Below are 21127 nucleotides of genomic sequence, written 5' to 3' on the forward strand. Positions count from 1 at the left end.
TTTTTGTGTAATTTGTAGAATAGAACGACTTTCTTAACAAATCTCTGAAGAAAACTTACAAGTGAATCCATCAGGGTAAATCCTCGGAGACATTTTCGAAGAAATACTTGAATGAATTTCTGATTGTATTGAATTTTTGGGACATTTATGCAAATAATGTAATTTTGTATATCCGTTGCTCAAAATATTAGACTTTGAAACAACAATACATATTTTTAGAAACAAAAGATTCCGTAACAAGCTAGCGAGATAGAGTTTTATTCGTAATTTAGCGAGAAGAACTAATGTACAGTACCCGTCATAAGTATAGACTCACAATAAGTATTGCAACAATGCATCACCCTGACTCACCTCGATGTCTTTAAAACCAGAACTCCTTCAAAAAAGGCCGCCTTCAGAAAAGTTGTTGTTTTTGGAATTCTGAAGAACTTAGCTGAAAACAGCATCTTTATAAGTCCTCAGGTTTTGGAGATAGCAAGATGAGTCAGGGTGATGCAATATTGTTGTTTTTGTGAGTACTTATGACGGGTAGTCTATGCTAAAAACTGTGAGAATTTTATCGAAAACTCAATGTTCATGCAGTGTTTATATGTTTAAGTATAATTTGAATAAACATAAAATTAAAAAATAAGTGCTTCGATTTTAAGTAAAATTTGATTTTATTGACATTTCAAAAATTGAAATGTCCACTAAATCGAGGTTTACCTGTATTGGGTTTTATTTTAGTTTCTATTTTTTTTTAATGTTCAGTTCATACTTCACGAATATGATTCTGAAGAATATGGGGATTGGATTGGCATATTTTATTATTACCAGTTTTAAGAAATTTAATAAATTTTCAGTAGAATTGCGAATGAAGTTGAGAGAACAATTCAAATAACGTCAAAAATGTTTATGAATTTCAAAAAAATGTTTAGATGCGAGTTCCGATAAAAATAACTTAATTCCTTCGGAAATTCTCCTCATCTTTCTGATTCCTTAAATTCCACTATGTATAATTGTGAAGCCGCATTCAAAATTTGCTCCTCGTTGATCATCAGAGTAAGAGAGCAAACTTTCCATCGCCCATCCATACGGTACAAAATCGAATCGATTTGTATCCACCACTTCTCATTAACTTTATAGCTTCTGTATCGCACATGCGGTGGCGCCTCCCCATACCACCAATCTTCCAATCAATTTACGACGATCGAAAACTTACTCTCATCGTTGATATAACTTTTGTACCCCATGAAGCAAAACTTACCCGAAGGTTAGAAGAACGTTCCCTTGGAAATCAGTGTGTGAGCAGCCATTAAAGCGACTGCCGTTTTAATTAAAACATAAAATTCTACCCTCGAAGCGAAAGTCAAACTCATAAATAGGAAGCCTAGTATGTAGTGTATACGTGATGCTGCCGAACGGAGAACTTTATTTTTTGTGCTTCTGGCTGAATACTTTGGCTGGCGACTCTGCTGCGCTGTTGCTGGGAGCCTGACGCTGTCCCTAGTGAGTAGGGTAAAATTACTTTGCAGCTCATATACATACTAATTCATTGGCGGTCCCAATGGGTGGCAAGTTTTCTTCGGTGCGCTCTTTGTCTTTTTTTTTTGGGTGGTACAAAACATTGTAGGGAATGAAGTTGAGATATTTTTCTTTAAAATTTTTGAGATTCGGATATAAAAAAAAACTGAATATGGATTTATTCAAAGTACTGAAACACTTATTGATAACAATGTACTACTATACACTAACAAGTGTAAGGTTCTGTCTACAGTGACACATCAATTGATGCTATATAAATCTGGCGGATTTGAAACATCTCGAGATCGGTATTCCTCCATCATGGATTTTGGTCTTTCAGAAGGTTAATAAGGTGATGATTGATCAATGAGCCGCTCCTTCGATGGAAAGTATTTATACCTGATGTCTCAAACGTGTAGTTGATTAATGAAGAAATCGTCAATCATCACTGTTTGACGGAGCGCTGCGAAGTGACAATGCAATCGCCTACACTGATCACCGCTTGCTGCTCCGACTCAATTTTGTGGTGAGCCAACCCCTGTTTTCTGGAGCTCATCCACTCCTCCAGAACAGTGATCGAGTGGGCAGCAGTCAATTCCACTTCCTCGATCGTCTCACCGTAGACTTCGAGCGTAATGTTGTCAGCAAAGCCGACAATCTCCACTCCCACTGCGAATTCTAACCTCAACACCTCGTCGTACATGATATTCCATAACACCGGACCCAGGATGGAACCTTGCGGAACCCCTGAGGTTATGTGAAAGCACTTCCAACCCACCTCTGTGTCGTAAACTAGTACTCGATTCTGGAAGTAACTTCCGAGTATCTTGTACAGGTACCCGGGTATCCCAATAAGAGTGCATCGGCAATAGCTGGCCAGATGGCGATATTAAACGCATTCTCTACATCCAGAGTCACTATGTACTGCACAGTAGCGAATCCCCCTTTTCTTACGCTCAAGTGCGTTCTCGGGTTCTACGGGCGACCTTCCCTTCCGAAAGCCGAACTGGTTACTCGAGAGACCATTTACAACCCTTGGTGTGCCTCAAAATTCTCTTTTCGAGCACCTTCCCTGCCGTGTCGATCAAGCATATTGGTTTATAGCCGATGGGTCTCCTGGTGGTTTTCCCGCCTTTGGCAATAGAACTGCCATACTTCTGGGAAAACTCCCTCGTCCAGGCATTTCGGCATGGCAGGCCTGAATATCTCGGATGCCTCCGAAAAAGCTACTTTTTAGGCCAGGTTTGGAACTCCGTCCGGATTAGGGGGACTTACCTACGCTAAGGGACTTTGCTATCCACGCAAGTTCCACATCGATGACCCTTTCCTCATCGCCAGCCCCAGCCCCCTATCCTACGAAAGGAGGTCAAGGATTAGGATCATGACCCGGAAAAATCCCCTCGATGATCCCCTCCAACATCTCTGGTAATCGCTCTTCCACCTGCGAGAGCTGGCCTTGGCCTAGCCGCCTCTTCCTCTACCCGCTGCCTGCTGTTGTTGTAGTCGATATTGTTTCGAACCACCAGGTGATAGCTGTGAGTGTAGCTATCGTCTACTCTCCAAATCGTACTACTTGTTAGGTCAGGACTACAAAAAGCCAGAAGCAGAAGAAGATCCCGTTTACTTTGGCGACCACGAAGCCCTTATAGGTAGTAGACACCAACTCCTGGACGGGATATTCACCCGTCGTCTATATCGCCGCCATTTTCCCGGACCCAACCGTGACCCAATTGTCGTTGCCGGCGGGTACTCGGTATGGGTCCGCTATGATGGCGATATCCGTCTCCCACTCAGAAACCGCCTGACAAAGCAGTTGCTGAGTTGCGTCACAGTGGTTCAGGATCAGCTGCATTACCTTCACTGTAATTTGTTCACTGCGGCTTTCTTGACGGCCGGTGACCTTGGACTACCCGTTGGAGGTCTGTTGTTTACGGATTTCCCGGTGCAGATCATGCAGATGGGTGTACTCGTGCAGCTTTGGGCCTTATGACTTTCAGTGCCGCATCGCCTACAAAGTTTGCGCCTGTCAGGGCCTTTGCAGTCCCACGACTTATGTCCTAGTTCCAGACACCTAAAGCAAACCTCTGGTGGCTCGTGGACATTGGCGTATCTAGGATTTTTTCCTAAGGGGTGCCTAGGGGGTGCCAGTTTCAGTGGCTTCCAGGTTGCTTTTTTTTGTAAAAGAAACACCGATCCACCCTCAATTTCTTAGTATAATGATATACTGCGTCGCGGGAAAAATGAAATACATGGAATTTGTATTTTCAGTTTTAACTTAACTACTTGGATTTTTTTCCGGCAATTTCTTTGGGAATTTGTCAGTAAGTTTTTCGTGAATTTCATAGGATTTTTTTTTGACCAAGACCAGCTGAGAATTTCTGATTTTCAAATTCAATATTTTTTGGAAGCAATAAATATAAATACAATTAAATCATAAAGCATTTTAAAAATAATCACGATAAAATTGCATAATAAATTTGCAAAATTAATGAAAAAGAAATTGCTGAAATAATTTCAGAGGATTAGCCATTGAAATAATAGAAAAAGATCCAAAGAAATTGCTGATGAAATTCTAATGAACTACCGCAGAAATTTTCATAAAAAAAAAACAACCATGCCGAAGGAATCCTCAAAGAAATGGCCATATACGAATACGAAGTCGTAAGTTCGAATCCCACCAGAAGGCGATTTTTTTTTTCGCAAAATCATCTCTCAATTTGCCTATTCTGTGCCTTCTAAATAATTACAAGTTTTTTCCCGTACATTCCTATAGGATTTCACTAGAGAGAGATTTCTCTAGTAATACCTCCTAGGATTTCTCTGAAAATTCCAACTATTACCGAAATTTGTTTAGGGATTCCTCTAAAGATTTCTATTGGAATTCCTTGAAGAAGCCCAAAAACTCTAGAGGAATTCCTGGATAAAACTTTAGAAAAATCCCTGGAAGAATTAAAGGCATTTCTGGAAGTATCCTAGGAAAACTACCTAGAAGAATCCTAGCAAGAATGCCAGGAGAAATTCCTAGAGAGATTCCTGCAGGTATCACAGTGAGAATTTCTGGAGGAGACCTAGGAGGCATTCCTGAAACAATAGAAGCAGCAGGAATCGCTTATGGAATCCCAGGAGGAGTTCCTGGATGAAAGACAAGAGGATTTCCTGGAGGAGTTCAATAAGCAATATTTGGAGAAATCCCAGGAAAAAACCTTAAGGATTTCCAGAAGGAAGGTACTTCTGCGAGGCTCATAGAAAGATTGCCTTGAACAATCCCAGCAAGTGTTTGAAGGAAACCCTGGAGAATAATTTCAAGAAAAATTCCGGGAGTTATTACAATAAGTAATTCTGGAGGAGTCCTAGGAGGAATAGCTGGAGAACCCATGAGAAATTTATGAGAGAATCCGTAGATAAAATATCTTCGATAAAAATTCCTGGAGTAGTCATCGGAAAGGTTCTGAAAAAGTCATAGAAAAAAATCTCAAGAGGTATTCTTAAATGCACTCTGGGGTGTGTCATTGTAGAAATCGCAGCAGAATTCCTAGGAGGAATAATTGGAGGAAACTATGCAGGAATTTATAGAGAACCCTCAATAGGAATACCTGGGAGAATCCAAAGAAAAAATCCTTGAAATGCCTAGAGAAGTACCTGCAAGAACCGGTAGAGGTATTCTATAGAGAAGGCTCTGGAGGAATCGCAGAAGGAATTTCTGAAGAAATGTGAAGGAAGATTTCCTGGAAGAATTCCAGCTATAATGCGAGGATAAATTCGTAAAGGAATCACCAGAAGAAGTTCTGGACGTATCATAATAAGAATTTCCGAAGGAATTTCTGGAAGAACCGCAGGAGGAGATGTTAGAGATATTCTTGGAGGAAGGCCAAAGGCAGTTCCTGCAGGAATTCCACGAGGAATTTCTGGAGGAATCTTTGAATAAAATCTCTGGAGGAATTCCTGAATGAGTCCTTGGAGAAATCTCTGGTAGGACAACCAAAGAAATTTTTGCAAGAATTCCAGGAAGATTACCTGGAAAGATCCCAGCAAAAAAGTCAGGAAAATGCTCTAGAAGATTCCGTAGCATTATTTCTGAACTACCACAGTTAGAATTTATTAATAGCTGCAAGAACCGCAGGAATTGCTAAAGGAATCCCAGCTGGAATATCTGTAGCAGCGCTTCCCAAAATCAGTTTTTGTGGCACCCCCACGTGTTGCAGGCTCGCTTTTTCTACTCCTTTTAGCGAGCCTGCCAGAAGATGGCTGGTGCGCCACGAAAACGGAGTTTGGGAAACGCGAATCTGGAGGAAATCCTAGATTTCCGGGAGGTATCATAGAAGTAATTTCTAGAGAAACCCTAGAATCAGGAATGCCGGGGGTATCCTAAGAGAAGCTCCTCTAACAAATGCCTGGGGCAATACCTACAGTTCTCCTAGAAAAAATCGGTAGAAACATACTGGAGGAAGCCCTAATGGAATCGCAGGAGGAATTTCTGGAGGAATCTCAGGAAGATTTCCCGAAAGTATTGCCGCAAGTAAGTATGCCAGGTGAAATCCTTGGAAGTACAGGGGATAGACAAAATGATCGGGACTGGCAAAATTTTCACTTTCCAAAGAATGTAGAATTAGCTGTAACTTTTCAAAAAGTGCAACAAATATTCTCATAAATGGTCAAAATTTCATTGCATTCGGTTAATTGAATCCGGAGATATAACAGCTCAAAGCTGGCTATCGGATAATTCAGACACGAATGCCACTACCAAACGTGGTAAAGTGTCTTTAATAAATAATAATAATAATAATAATAATAATAATAATAATAATAATAATAATAATAATAATAATAATAATAATAATATCGGATAATTATACCTTTTACTAGAATCTTACTAACTTCGTGCAGAATATGTAGTCCGATCTTTTCCAAATTTTGTCCACTGATACACAACTAGTTGATTAACTTACAGTGAAAATTAATTTGAGAACATTTGTTGCACTTTTCGAAAAGTTACAGCTATTTGAAAATTTTTTTAGAAGGGAAAAATTTGCCTGTCCTGATTATTTTGTCTATCCCCTGTATTTCTGAAGGAGTCCTTATGAGAATTGCTTGAACAATTCCAGCTGGAATGCATGAAGGAAGGCCAATGGAAGTTCTTGGAGAAATCCCCTATGGAATTTCCGGAAGAACCTCTGGAGGAAGTCCTGGTTGAATCCTTGAAGAAATCTCTGGAAGAATCACCGAAGAGATTTTTAGAAAAACCCCAGGGAGATTTTCTGGAAGAATTTTCGAAAGAACTTCCCTAGTAGAATTCCTGATGGTACCATAGTGAGAATTTTTGGATGAGTTCTAATAGAAATTGCTGTAATCCTAGCCACAGTTCTCGGTGGAAGGCCAATATAAGCTCCTGGAGGAATTTCATGACAAATTCCTGGAAGAATCTCTGAATAAAATCTCTGCAGGAATTTCTGGAAGAATCACCGGAGGAACTTCTGGAAGGATCCAGGAAGGTTGTCGTAAATAATCCCACCAGGAATTCCTGAAGAAATCACAAGAGAAATTTTTAGAAGAATCTCTAGAAGAATTCCAAAAAGCACCATAGTAAGAATTTCTAAAGAAATCCTACATGAAATTGCTGGATCATTCTCTACAGAAATTTATAGTATGTACAACCCCATCAGAACTTCCTGGAGATTCCTGAGGGAAGTTTATTAAAGAAATAACGGGAGGAATCCATAAAGAAAGCCTAGAGAACTCAGTGTACGAATAGATAAAGTATTTCTGCAGGAATCCATGGAGAAGTCTGTTGATTGTTCTTGGCAACATCCAAAACGCCAAAACGTACAACAGGTATATACAGGGGATACTCAAAATAACTGGGATAGGTAAAATTTTCACTTTTCAAAAAATGTTCAACTCACTGTAACTTTTCGAAAAGGGCATCAAATATGCTCAAATTTTTACTGTAAGTTCATCAACTAGTTGTGTATCAGTGGCCAAAATTTGGAAGAGGTCGAGCAATTCTACACGAAGTTATAAAGGTGCTTGAAAAAGGTACCGTAAAACGGGGTATCTTTAATAATGCGGGTAACTTTGATAGTGCGACAGGCATTGCATAGTATATCTTATAACTGTGATTCCTTCAACCAGTTAAGAAAAAGGCAAACGTAGATCAATTTAATACATATGGAAGTTCATCTTAGACGTATTTTCATTAAAACCTAGTTTAAATACAACTTTTTGGACAAAAAATAAAAATTGTTAATATTTTTGTCATTTGTCAACCCCTTCAAACAATCTGCTATACGACTTCGTTTCAACTATTTTTCAATTAATGGACTCTTATTCTCGTGAGAATCATCATAGTAGATTCCAAATCTGGCCTTGAATCTCTTAACGAAGTGTGTTTTTGCGAAATGGAAGCAGTTTTGTAAATTGTGACATAAATCTCCATACATTGATAAACGCCTAAAAGTATGCAATGTCCTTGTAATATCTTGTAGATAAATCAGTGTTATTCAAAATTTGTTAATTAAACATTTAAAACAACCCAAAAAATAAGAGAACTTACCATGAATAGCATGTAATCATATGTTGATGTACCGTTAGACATAAATTTTTACAAAGATAATGATTTTTGATACCTAAATTCACTCTGTTATTCACTCACTACTCCACAAACACATTTTTATATGTAGAAATTAGTAAAAATCAATGTTTTCATATAAAAATTATATCTGATATATTCCACAAGGCTTCTCTCATCATGTTCAAACTCCTAAGATTTCAATCTGTGATTATTTTTCAAGATTTGAAGTGTTTTTCAGGGCACTATCAAAGTTACCCCAAAATGAAAAACTGATTCTCGCTCATATGAAAAACTAAAAGTCACCCAAAATATTCAAAATTATCGAATCTTTCAATTGCAATTGATAACTGACACCCCAGTACTTGTTTTAAAAATATAAAACTCGGGGAAATACTGTTACATGGAAAAATATTAAGAAAAATCGCTGAAAAACTATCAAAGTTACCCCATTTTACGGTATAAATATCTGATAGCCAACTTTGAGCTGTTATATCTCCGGATTCAATGAACCGAATGCAATGAAATTTTGATCATTTATGACTTACATAATGAGCTATCAAAAACTTTCGACTAAACTTAAAATTCTTTAAACGAAAGAAAATTATTACGATTGGATTATGTTTCTAATATACCATTAATTTATCCAAAACTTCATCATCGTTTCAAAATTTGAGATAGTAATTATAGTTCATTTAAATTCCCTCTAATTGACTTCAATATGAATATGTTTTGAAAGGAAGTAACAAAATAACCGGCATTAAATTGAAAAAGTAATGGAATGCATATAAAAAATAGCTAAATTTACTAAAAAAACATAGAATTAATGAAACCGTCATAACTTTTTTTCTTATTATTAATTTCAAATTAAGTAATTTGTGGAGCCTCGTAGCCGTGCGGTTAAGGTCACCAAGCTTCTAATCGCACCATGCTGTGGGGTGAGGGTTCGATTCCCGCTCCGGGCGATAAAACTTTTCGTGAGAATAGTTTCTTCTTCGTATCCACTGGTGCATGCTCCGTGTGTCCCTTGTCCAATGTGTTATGTTCAGTCTGTACAGCCTTTGGCTGAAGACGGTGTCCGCGTCTTTTTTTTTTTTTTAAATTAAGTAAATTGTTTTTCAAAGTTTATTATCTTAGTCATAAATGATTAAAATTTTATTGCATTCGGTTCATTGAATCCGGATATATAACAGATCAAAGTTGGCTATCGGATAATTTACCTTTTTCTAGAGCCTTTATAACTTCGTGTAGAATGGCTCGCCCTTTTCCAAATTTTGACCACTGATACACAACTAGTTGATGAACTTACAGTAAAAATTTGAGCATATTTGATGCCCTTTTCGAAAAGTTACAGCGAGTTGAACATTTTTTGAAAAGTGAAAATTTTACCTGTCCCAGTTATTTTGAGCATCCCCTGTAAGCAATTCTGGGTGTGTTTAAGTTTTATTCGAATGTGCCATCAATAAATATTGGAATTTATTGTGCGAAATTTTAAATTTTAGGTGACTGACAAGGAAAAATTCTAGGGGGTGCCAAATTTGTTCCAGGGGGTGCCAGGCACCCCTGGAACCCCCCCCTAGCTACGCCAATGCTCGTGGAATGCCAGGTGACATTCAGACCACATCAGCCCACCTTTATTCGCCCTACTTTAACGGACTTTTTAACGTCCGCCACAGATAGCTGAACCAAAGCTATTTGTGTCCCTGACTATTGCCACAGTGCCGTGACAAGCTCTTCCACTTCGGTGATCTCGTCAATGTCTTTGACCTTCAGAGTTGCCTCATGTGTAAGAGCCCTCACCTCAACACCCTCACCAAGGACCTCTTCTGCTAGCCTCTTGTAGGCGGCGCCCTTGTGTTCCTTCCGGAACTTCAGCTCCAGGATCATCTCGCCCGTACGAGTACGGCTAATACGTCGTACATCGACTCCAAGACTCCCAAGCTATGCGTCGCTTAGTATCGTCTCCAAGACGTCCGAGTACTTGGACTGTTCCGTCTTGATGACGAGCGCTTCGCTTTCTCACGCTTGGCACGTACTCTACTACGCCTTGGCTTCGCGTCCTGTACTTCTACCGGCGGATTCGTCTTCCTCTTCCTCCGCTCCACCTTAGTCCAAGGAGGGTCCTCCCTTGGTTCGCCCTACTCTGTGGCTACTGAAGGCCTATCAACGGGCGCAACGCCTTGTTCCCTTCATTCAGGGATGGGCCAGCCTTTTCAGGCCCACCCTTCCCAGGTTTCCGGCAATCCTGGCTGGGGTCAGACTTACCGGCATTGCTGCCGACCTTCGGGGTTATTATACGCCTGGCTCTACGGGCACTGCCAGACAGCTTTTCACCCGACGGCTGCCTCGCCCGCTTCAGCGAGTGCTTGTCACGTGTATTCACATCCGCCACACTTCTTGGAATACCTGTGATTGCGAAGGCCTCCGTTTGGGTAAACTTCGACACCTTCTTTTTCACAGGTTCCGGCGCTGCTGTAGTCATTATCGCGTATTCCTGCTGGTCCTCGTCCATCGACATACGAAGTCGAAACAAGGCCGTTTTCATGTCCTTCCTAATGTTCGACTTCGTGGACGCGAAGTCGATGATCTTGCCAAGCTGCTGCTCAGCCACTTCAATTAAGGGCAGTCCTTTTTTCGTTTGGTTGACGGCCCTCAGCACCCAGGCCCCATCCATTATCTCCAACGGCTGGCTTGCTGGGGTGTGAACCGGAGCTCCCACGCTTGAGCTGCGTACGCAGCTTCCCGCACATAACTCTTCACTTCTCCTTACCGGAGACCTCAACAACCCACTCCTTGCGAAGGGGTTGACATCACCACTACCACTACCTAAGTTATGGTTTTGATTTATACATGTTAAATCCCCCGAGTAGTGCGGAAAAACAGGTCCACCACGCCAGAGCCAATGTGGCGGGGAGGGGGTTGAAGGTGCGGGCGCCGTCTGGTAGCTCCTAACCTAACGGCTGCCTCACACGCTTCTGCGGATGCTTGTCAAAAGCACTCGCATCACCCGCACTCTTTGAGGTACCTGCAATGGTGGCAACTGAATTAATCCATCTAGGTAGACCTCGAAACCTTTGTCTTCGTGATTTCTACCGCTACTGCCGCAGTTTTCATGAGTTTTGCATGGTCTGCTTGGCTACTGTAATAGATTTTCGAAGTCTCCGCAGGGCCTGCTTGAGGTCCTTGCTGATGTTGATCTCCACGGCACCACGGCACTGAATCACAGAAACGACTGATACGACGGCGAATGTGAACAATTGAAAAACGAGAAGAATGTAGCATGGGCAAAAATTTTGCAACATCGGATAATGGTGAATGAGGCACGTTATAGACAGGTTCGGAAAAGGCAAAACTCAGTCTTCCGGAGGAAGAAGCGCCATAAAAAAATGAGATCGTGAAACGATGCTGTTCCGCGCTAAGGACACACGGAAGCTCTACGAGAAGCTGATCCGCTCGCGCAGAGACTTTGTGTCAGAAGCCGACAAGTGCCGAGATAATCACGGTAATATTCTCACGAGCGAGCGTGAGGTGGTCGATAGGTGGCGGCAGCATTACGATGAGCACCTCAATGGTGACGTTGCAAGCACCGAAGGTGGCGTGGTCACAGCTCTAGGAGTACGTGCGCAGGATGAAAGATTTCCAGCCCCTGATTTCCAAGCGATTGAGGAGGAGGTTAGCCGGTTGAAAAACAACAAGGCCGCTGGAGCAGATCAACAATCAAGCGAGCTTCTTAAATACGGTGGAGAAGCACTGGTGAGAGCACTACACAGAATCATTGCCAACCCGAGCAGGAATAAATAACTGACACATAACTGCAGTATATCAAAGCCAGGTATCATACTAAGACAAGGTATTGATCGGTTGTTCAGGTATTGAAAATAACTTAGTTTGGTATTTTGTAGGTATTGATAAAATACCTCAACGAGTTATTGGTTTGGTGTTGAGGACTGCTTGAGGTATTATTCAATTATGGAAAAATGGCTACATATTTGTATGAAGAAATTGCCGATTATTATTTAGGTATTACCATACCTGATGTCATTATTGACGTGTTATGTACAGAATACACATCAGTTATTATTTTAGGTATTTTACCTCTTATGCAGGGCTTCTTAATACCTTAGGGGCTGTCCATAAACCACGTGGTCATTTTTTTGGACTTTTCAATCCCCCCCCCCCCTCATGACCACGTGGTTTATGGACAGCCCCTTATTCAGGTTGTAGGTATTTGGTTTTCCATACCTGAGTTAGTTATTCTTCAGCTATTTTCTCCTGCTCGGGCAGATATGAGAAGAGGAAGTATTACCGGAGGAATGGATGGAAGGTATCGTGTGTCCGATCTACAAAAGGGCGACAAGTTGGATTGCGGGAACTATCGCGCGATCACACTACTGAGCGCTGCCTACAAGATACTCTCAAATGTTATGCCGCCGTCTATCACCGATTGCAAGATAGTTCGTGGGGCAATATCAGGCTGGATTCATGGATGAACGCGCTACAACGGGCCAAATGCTCGCCATCCACCAGGTGTTGCAGAAATGCCGCGAATACAACGTGCCCAAACATCACTTGATCATCGATTTTAAATCGGCGTATGACACATCGATCGAGATTAGCCATGGCAGATTATGCACGAATACGAAGTTCCGGATAAATTGATTCGATTGATGAGGGCGATGATGGATCGAGTGATGTACGTAGTTCAAATATCAGGGACATACCTGAGTATCTTCGAATCTCGCAGAGGGTTACGGCAAGGTGATGGTATTTCGTGCTTGCTGTTTAACATTACTTCAGAAGGTGTAATAAAGAGAGCGGGGATAAACACCAGTGGAACTGTGGATTTTCACGAAGTGCGTTCAGCTGCTTGGTTTTTGCTGATGATATTGATATTATAGTTCGGAAATTTTAGACAATGGCGGAAACGTGCATCCGACTAAAGAATGATGCCAGGCGAATCGGATTAGTCATTAATGTGTCGAAGACAAATTACATGATGGCAAAGGGCTCCAGGGAGGAATCACAGGGCCCGCCACCCCGCATTTCTATTGACGGTGACGAAATCGGAGCGGTTGAAAAATTCGGGTACTTGGGCTCACTGATGACCGCCGACAATGACACCAGCAGAGAAATTCAGAGACGCATTGTGGCGGGAAATCGAGCTTACTTTGGACATTCCACAGCGCGAAAATTGGGAGACTATGGTGGGCGGGTAACGTCATCAGCATTTTGGAAAGCATCCGACTAAAATAGTTCTCAAAACCAATTCGACCGGTGCAAGAACACGTGGTGCACAGTGAGCTAGATGGGTCGATCAAGTGAAGGACGATTTACGCATTGCTCCCTGAAAATTGTAGGGAAATATTACGGTCAGAGACGTGATGAGTTTTAAGACGGTGACGGGCTGGAAAATCTAAATATTTGGCGGTGCGGAGCAAAACATATCGCAGGTGCACATCTCTAGTCTTCGGGACCTTTGGGTTGAATATGGGTTCTAATGCAAAGAAAGGTTCCATTACCCTACGTGCCTTTGCGATTAAGAACGTTTATTTTGTCTGCATTATTTTTTATTCTTTTCATTGCTAATATTTTACAACCATAATATCCATCCCACAGAAAAAATTCCATTCAAAATATTTATTCTAATTTTCAGTTAACACATTATTGTTAGAAGTATAACCACTGCTCAGCTGTGCAGAAAAATTACCAGTAATAAAGCTTCTGCTTTTCCCACCACAAGCAAATTTTAATGAATTATATAGTCACGAGTAGATTCTCGTTCCAAACTTTTCGTGTTTGCCGAGCAGTACATTTCATCCATGCAAATTTGGTTGGCCAACGCTTCTTGGTCTCCGGCCACCGGTGCCGCCAACGGAAGTAATAGCTGTCTGCCTGCCTAGTCTATTTAATTCCACGCTTCATTAGACTCGCAAATGGGCAGTAAAAGCGAAGACTCCCATCCTAACCACACAACAGCAGCGGGAAGCAGTAAAATTTAGGCACTTTTCGGCACAACAATTTCTCTCCTCGTGCTCGTACGTACACGCGCGGCAGGAACCCTTCCGACACGAAACACTCTGTTGACGAGCAACACTTGGGGCGGTAATGAAATGGAATCGAATTAAAGTTTTGCCACCCACCCCCACCAAGAAAAGCACCTACCTTGAAGCACACCAGCAGACTGAAGGGCATCGTCAGCACCACCAGGACCCAGGAGAGAAAGATGAGAATACGGCCGCACGTCGAAGCTTCCCCGTTGGAGTCATCCTCGGCTGCAATGGAACGGAAATGAGAAGAAAGTTTTCTTTTAGGAGTATACCTAAGGTAGGATGCATCGGGCGAAACGATTGAGGCTCGGTGCTATGCGCTGTGGGCATTTGGTGTGACGAAGCCTGGTTGAAAAGTTTAATTGCAGATAGGTGGGTATCAAGTGAAATATAACTACGAGCACGTTGAAAGTTTTCAATGAAATTTTAATTTTGCGCATTAACGCGAATCGGTGTCCACGTGGATAGTGATATTGCTGTTATTACAAATTGGTGGTAGTCATTCATCGGTAGATAATAAAGGCTGATAAAAATGTTTTTACTATATTTAATCTGTTTTATGATATACTATGTAGCACATAGCACTGGTTAGTAATGTTTGTTGAGTAAGTGAATTATTGAGATGAGTATTTAAATTTGAAACTGCTGTGAATAACATGAATGTAACCAAGTGACATAAAATTGAAAAGCGAATTAATAATGTTTTTGTGCGCATTTACTCTGTTGAATCTGCGCTGAATTGACAACGCCTCTGACTGGATCTGGGCCAATAGCCTAATTTAGTGGCTGCAGTTAAATAAAAAGCGTATGCTGCTTAACCGTTTCTGGACCATCCCTCTTTAACCCGTTTGTCCCCAGCCACAGTGTTCGAAATCGATGATTTTGCGATCAAACTTAAATAACTTTTTGCCTTTCTCGTACACTAAGTGAAGGAAAGGCTATATGTTCACTCCAAAAATGACTTTTTGATAGAAGGCCCGGAGAGTCGAGTCACATATACCAATCGACTTAGCTCGACGAATTGAGGTGATGTCTGTGTGTGTGTGTATGTGTGTATGTGTGTGTATGTGTGTGTGTGTGTGCGTGTGTGTATGTGTGTATGTGTGTGTACAAAAAACTCACATCACTTTTTGGCATTAAACCTCAACCGATTTTAATGACCGACGGTTCATTCGACGCGGCATATAGTCCCATTGTTTCTTATTGAAAATGGTTCGGATCGGTCCAGCCGTTCCGGAGTTATGGCCATTTAGGTGTTCCGGACCGGTACCCCTGGGAGGGGTCAGACATGAAAATACAACAAACCCATGCATGCGACATATCAAACTACGATGATATGATGAACGGTAAGCAGGAAAATAGTATCAGACCATATCTGAACCGGTAGCGTTCCGGAACCGGTTCCGGATGTCACGCCGGAAGTTGCCAAATATAAAAGAGAACCAAACCTATGCATGCGACACATCAAACAGCGGCATTTTCGATAGCCTGATGAACGGTTAGTAGGAAAATAGTATCAGACCATATCTGAACCGGTAGTGTTCCGGAACCGGTTCCGGATGTCACGCCGGAAGTTGCCAAATATAAAAGAGAACCAAACCTATGCATGCGACACATCAAACAGCGGCATTTTCGATAGCCTGATGAACGGTTAGTAGGAAAATAGTATCAGACCATATCTGAACCGGTAGTGTTCCGGAACCGGTTCTGGATGTCCCGCCGGAAGTGGTCAAATATAAAAGAGAACCAAACTATGCATGCGACACATCAAACCACGGCATTTTCGATAATCTGATGAACGGTAAGCAGGAAAATAGTCTCAGACCATATCAGAACCGGTAGCGTTCCGGAACCGGTTTCGGATGTCCCGCCGGAATTTGCCAAATTTAAAAGAGAACCAAACCCATGCATACGGCACATCCAGGCTTGTAAACATTCGACACTTTTCACTACCTTCGTTTCGTTGCCGTGGTCGGGTGTCAGCTTGCTTTACTTCATTTGAGCGCGACCGCTACCTCTTACACACAACACGAGCGGCAGAACGAAGATCAATAAACAAAAAAGTGGATCAAATCATCGTCGTCTGACACGATGACATTTGTCTAATTCCAGCTTTTTGCAAGGTTTCAGTCAATTTTGATTATGATTATTATAATATTAATTTTTCGTGTGTGATAAATCGATTACGACACATACATTTATCCAAACCAGCTCTCTTTATGGGAAAGACAGGAAAATCAAAAACTGAACCATCTCCCGAAGACGCAATCGTGATCAAGCGCATTCAATCGACATTTTTGTTCCGTACAGTAGTTTGATCGCTTGTGTTGCGAATGTTGGAGACAAAGGCAGCCGAATATCGACGAAAAGATGTCAAAGACTGTGATCGCTAACAAGACTGGACACATCAAACAGCGAAATTTTCAGTAACTCGATGAACGGTTAGCAGGAAAACAGTATCAGACCATATCAGAACCGATAGTGTTCCGGAACCAGTTCCGGGGGTCCCGATGGATGAATGCAAACTTTTTAAGGAGTGATAGAGGATCATTAATGGTGAAAAAAATGTGTACGCATATGGTCAAATCTCAACTGTTACGTAGTAATTGAACTTCACATGTTTTGTTTCGGATTATAGCTAGAGCCGAACCGGAGTTTTACCGCATTGTTTGCTACTAAAAATGGTTCGGATAGGTCGAGGCATTCCGGAGTTATGGCCATTTCAGTGATTCGGACCAGCACCGGTGGAACTGGCCGTATATAAAACTGAACCAAGCCCCATCACACCTCAAACTGCGGCGATTTTTGTAACCTTTAGCATGGTTTACGAATTTTGTGCGGAAACGAACACTGGAGACCAGATATTCCACGATTTCGGTTCAAAATTCAAGATGACAGCCTGATATTCAAGATGGCGGCTCCAAATTCAAGATGGCGAATGTTTAATGGAGTTGAAGGACCTGACATCATACAATATGGGTATATTTGGTATGGGGAAGAAGCCTGGACTCCAAAAGTGGCGACCAGAATATCCAAGATGGCGGTTCAACATTCAATATGGACGGCTGTTTAATGGAGTTTCAGGCTCTAAAACCATGCAATATATGTATATTTGATATTGGAAATATGTCTGGAGTTCAAAAATGACGAATAAAATATACAAGATGGCGACCAAAATATCCGAGATTGCGTCTCAAAATTCAAGAGGTTTTAAGACTTGAAACCATGCAATATGGGTATATTTGATATGGGGAAGAAATCTGGGCTCCAAAAATGCAAAAATGACAAACGGAGTTTTGAAGATGGTGGTCTAAAATCCAAGATGGCAGCTCAAAGCTCAAAATGACTTCTGTTTAATGGAGTTTTAGGCTCAAAACCATGCAATATGGGTATATCTGGTATTGGGACGAAGTCTGGAGTACAAAAATGAAGATTAAAATATCCAAGATGACGTCTCAAAACTCATGATGCAGTATAAACTTCAAGATGGCAGCTGTTTAGGCTCTGAAACCGTTCAATATGGGTATAAAATGGCGGCTGTTAATGGAGTTTTGGGCTCAAAATAGCGACCAGAATTTCCAAGCTGTTGGACTTTAATCCTAAATGGCGGCTAAAACATCAAGATTGCGGCTTAAAATCAAAAACCAGATAAGCGATATGATCTTTGATGCCATGAAATTGATTTCTGTTATACGTATGAAAGTGCGATTATCATCAACATGTCACTTGAGTTGTGTTGAAATGTGTTTTCGAAGGCACGAGAAAGGCGCCATCACCGCTAGGTGGATTAATTAAGGTTTTTTAGGTTGGTTCTAGAGGTTTGACGTATTCTATAAAGTTTTTCCGCATGCTAAAAGGCATCTTTTGATAAAATGTAATAAATGATTAATCCCCCTAGAAGTGCGATAAAATTTTTATTTTTTCGAAATCATTTTTAGAGGTTTGACGTCTTCGGCAAAGTTGTAGCTTCGACTTTTCGGGCCCGTATGAAGTTGATCACCAACATTAACTTCTTTTCCCGATGAGCCTAGATAGCTGTGTAGTGTCGCTAGCGGTTAGTTTAACTGGCTAAGAATAGCACTACGGACCGCCTGTTCCAGTGGTAGGAATTCACTAATCAGGTGACCCCTAATTCATGGTGTTATGCGGCTTTACGCTTACCGTGCCTAGGAATGAATGGTTAGGGGGGTCTTATAAAAACCTAATCGCAAACGGAGCTTGTGGAGTACCAGGGCACCCTCCACAGTATTTGCCCTTACTGTGCTAACCGGAGCAATAGCGCGGTGGACCTTGTGTTTCTCCGAGACAATCAGCTGCCCTTCTTCAATCTCATACATGAGGCTGAATAAGGGCGGGAATATGAAGATGTTTTTAAGTAGTTTAAATTTTCACCTATATGGTTTCGCATTATGCGTTTTACACAGTGTATTCTGTGCATCCTCGCCTTTGGCGCACTCAAATCGATACCGATCTGGCTTTATTGTTGCTGTTCTTTTTTGTGCTGTGATTGTTAAGAGTTTAATCTTGCCTAGTTTGGGTAGTGGCTACGGTTAGGATAGCTCAGATCAATCTTCAGCACAAAAGAACAGCAACGATCAATCTTTGTAGACTTATGCAAAATGGTACAGCCCAAGTGGCGTTAGTCCAAGAACCTTACTTTCGTAAAGGGAATTTCTATCTAGCAAACCTTGTGAATCCGGTGTTTGCTACTTTCAGTAAAAATGAAATGGCAAACTCACGTGTCATGCCTCGAGCATGTGTGCTTGTCAACAACGCAATCGTTGCTACACTCATCTCTGAACTAACTACCAGAGATGTATGTGCTATCACAATCGATGTATCTGTTGGGAACCTCAACAGGAAATACGTTTATTGTTCGGTTTAGGCCGGAACAAATCTCATTTTCTTCTTTTGTCACTTTTCTCGTTCACTCGTCAAGGGGGGGGGGGGATAGTAAATAATAAATGCATTTGATGGAAAATTACCCAAACAATTAAGCAGAATCGTGAAACTCATCGGATTTGTTAAGAAATTTTCTCGACAACTCTAATTTCAGTTCAAAGTTTTTAAATTTATGAATAATTTATTTGTGTCCCCCCTCAAAATGTCGAATTCAGACCAAAATTTTCCGAGGGGGGGTGACATTAGAGAAAATCGAAATTTGTGTCAGCCTTATTTACCGCATGATGTGGTTCATCATGCGGTAAATAAGGCTGACACAAATTTCGGATGTTTCAAGCAAGTCATTGCATACTGCACTTCAAAAGGCCTTCCGCTAATTGTTGGCAGTGATGCTAATGCTCACCATATAATCTGGGGCAGCTCAGACATCAATTTGAGAGGCTCCAGTTTGATGGAATACTTAAGTAGAACAGATCTTGGATTACTTAACATAGGTAACCGCCCAACCTTCATGGTATCTGGTAGAGAGGAAGTGTTAGACATAACGCTTTGCTCTAGCAGAATTAGTCATGAGCTGACCAATTGGCATGTGTCAGATGAAGAATCTTTATCTGACCATCGCTACATCTTGTTTGAACATGTGAATGTTACTTCGCAAACTTTGCGTTTCAGGAATCCCCGGTCAACAAACTGGGATCTTTATACTGATTTGGTTGCAGCCAAATTTCATGGATATTCACCATCCATTGACACTCCAAGAAGAAGCCTGCCCTCTGCGGTCTGTGAAGACCACAAGAGGAACCCCTTGGTGGAACTCCGATCTGGCGAAGCTCAGGAAACAATGTAGAAAGTGTTGGAACAGACGACGTTCGGCTGAATCGGAGGCTTTCAGGTCGGCTCGCAAGACCTGGAAAAACCTTTGTACAAATGTTTCCAGTCTGAGTGAAGCCAGTCGATTGAACAAAACCCTTGCAAAATCTAAGGATTTTCAAGTGAACGAACTTCGTTTGCCAAATGGTGATTTCACTTCCTCTGATGACGAAGTTTTGGAATGTTTATTCAGTACACACTTCCCCGGATGTGTGGATATTACATCTTCGGATGAACCTGATGTCTTTTCTTGTAGTTATGATTCTTTAGCTTCGGCTCGGAGTATCATAGCTTTAGAATCGATTGAATGGGCACTTAATCGCTTTGCTCCTTTAAAATCTCCTGGGGCAGATGGGATTTTCCTATTTTGCTTCAGAAGGGATTTGATCAATTCAAACATGTTTTGAAACAACTACTTGTTTGCAGTTTTGCTACAGGGTATATTCCCAAATCCTGGCGGGATATTACTGTGAAGTTTATTTCGAAAGTGGGTCGCGCGTCGTATGAAGAAGCAAAGAGCTTCAGACCTATCAGTTTGACCTCTTTTCTTCTGAAATGCTTAGAACGCATAGTCGACCATCACATCCGTGATGTTCATCTGACCAATGTGCCTCTTCATGTGAACCAACATGCTTACCAATCTGGAAAGACCACTGTGACTCTTTTACACAAAATTGTTTACGATATCGAGAAGGCATTCGTTCAAAAGCAATCCTGCTTGGGTGTTTTCATAGATATCGAGGGTGCCTTTGACAACGTGCCTTTCGATGCCATATTGGAAGCCGCACGGGGTCATGGTATATCTCCAATGATTTCCAATTGGATTCACCAAACGCTCAAAAACCGACATCTCTTCTCGACATTGCGTCAAGCGGCGATTAGAAAATTGAGTGTTTGTGGATGCCCCAAGGGGAGTCTTATCACCACTTTTGTGGAATCTAGTAGCAGATACGCTTTTGAGGCAACTCAATAATAGCGGTTTTCCTACCTATGGATTTGCCGACGACTCGGCCGACGACTACCTAACATTGATAGTCGGTATGTGCATCAGCAATCAGCACCCTTTTTGACCTGATGCAAAACGCTCTTCAGGTAGTTGAGTTATGGTGTCGCCAATATGGCCTTTCGGTAAATACGAGTAAAACATCTATTGTTATTTTCACGGAAAAGTGAAACCGTAATGGTGTTCGACCTTTGCGTCTCTTCGATTCTGAAATCAATGTGACTGAACAGGTAAAGT

At 41.5% G+C, this 21127-nt stretch overlaps 1 protein-coding gene across 4 annotated transcripts in view; it reads right to left on the bottom strand.

Moving 5' to 3' along the window:
* The window catches only part of LOC109407440 (band 7 protein AGAP004871), a 501977-nt gene that overhangs the window by 9552 nt on the left and 471298 nt on the right, over positions 1-21127 (bottom strand). For all 4 annotated transcript variants that reach the window (XM_062852801.1, XM_062852802.1, XM_062852803.1 and 1 more), the window contains one exon: positions 14231-14340. In XM_062852801.1, coding sequence (XP_062708785.1) covers positions 14231-14340 — 110 coding nt within the window. The remainder of the gene's footprint in view (positions 1-14230; positions 14341-21127) is intronic.

Source organism: Aedes albopictus, chromosome 2 (assembly GCF_035046485.1).
Source record: "Aedes albopictus strain Foshan chromosome 2, AalbF5, whole genome shotgun sequence".
Taxonomy (NCBI): Eukaryota; Metazoa; Arthropoda; class Insecta; order Diptera; family Culicidae; genus Aedes; species Aedes albopictus.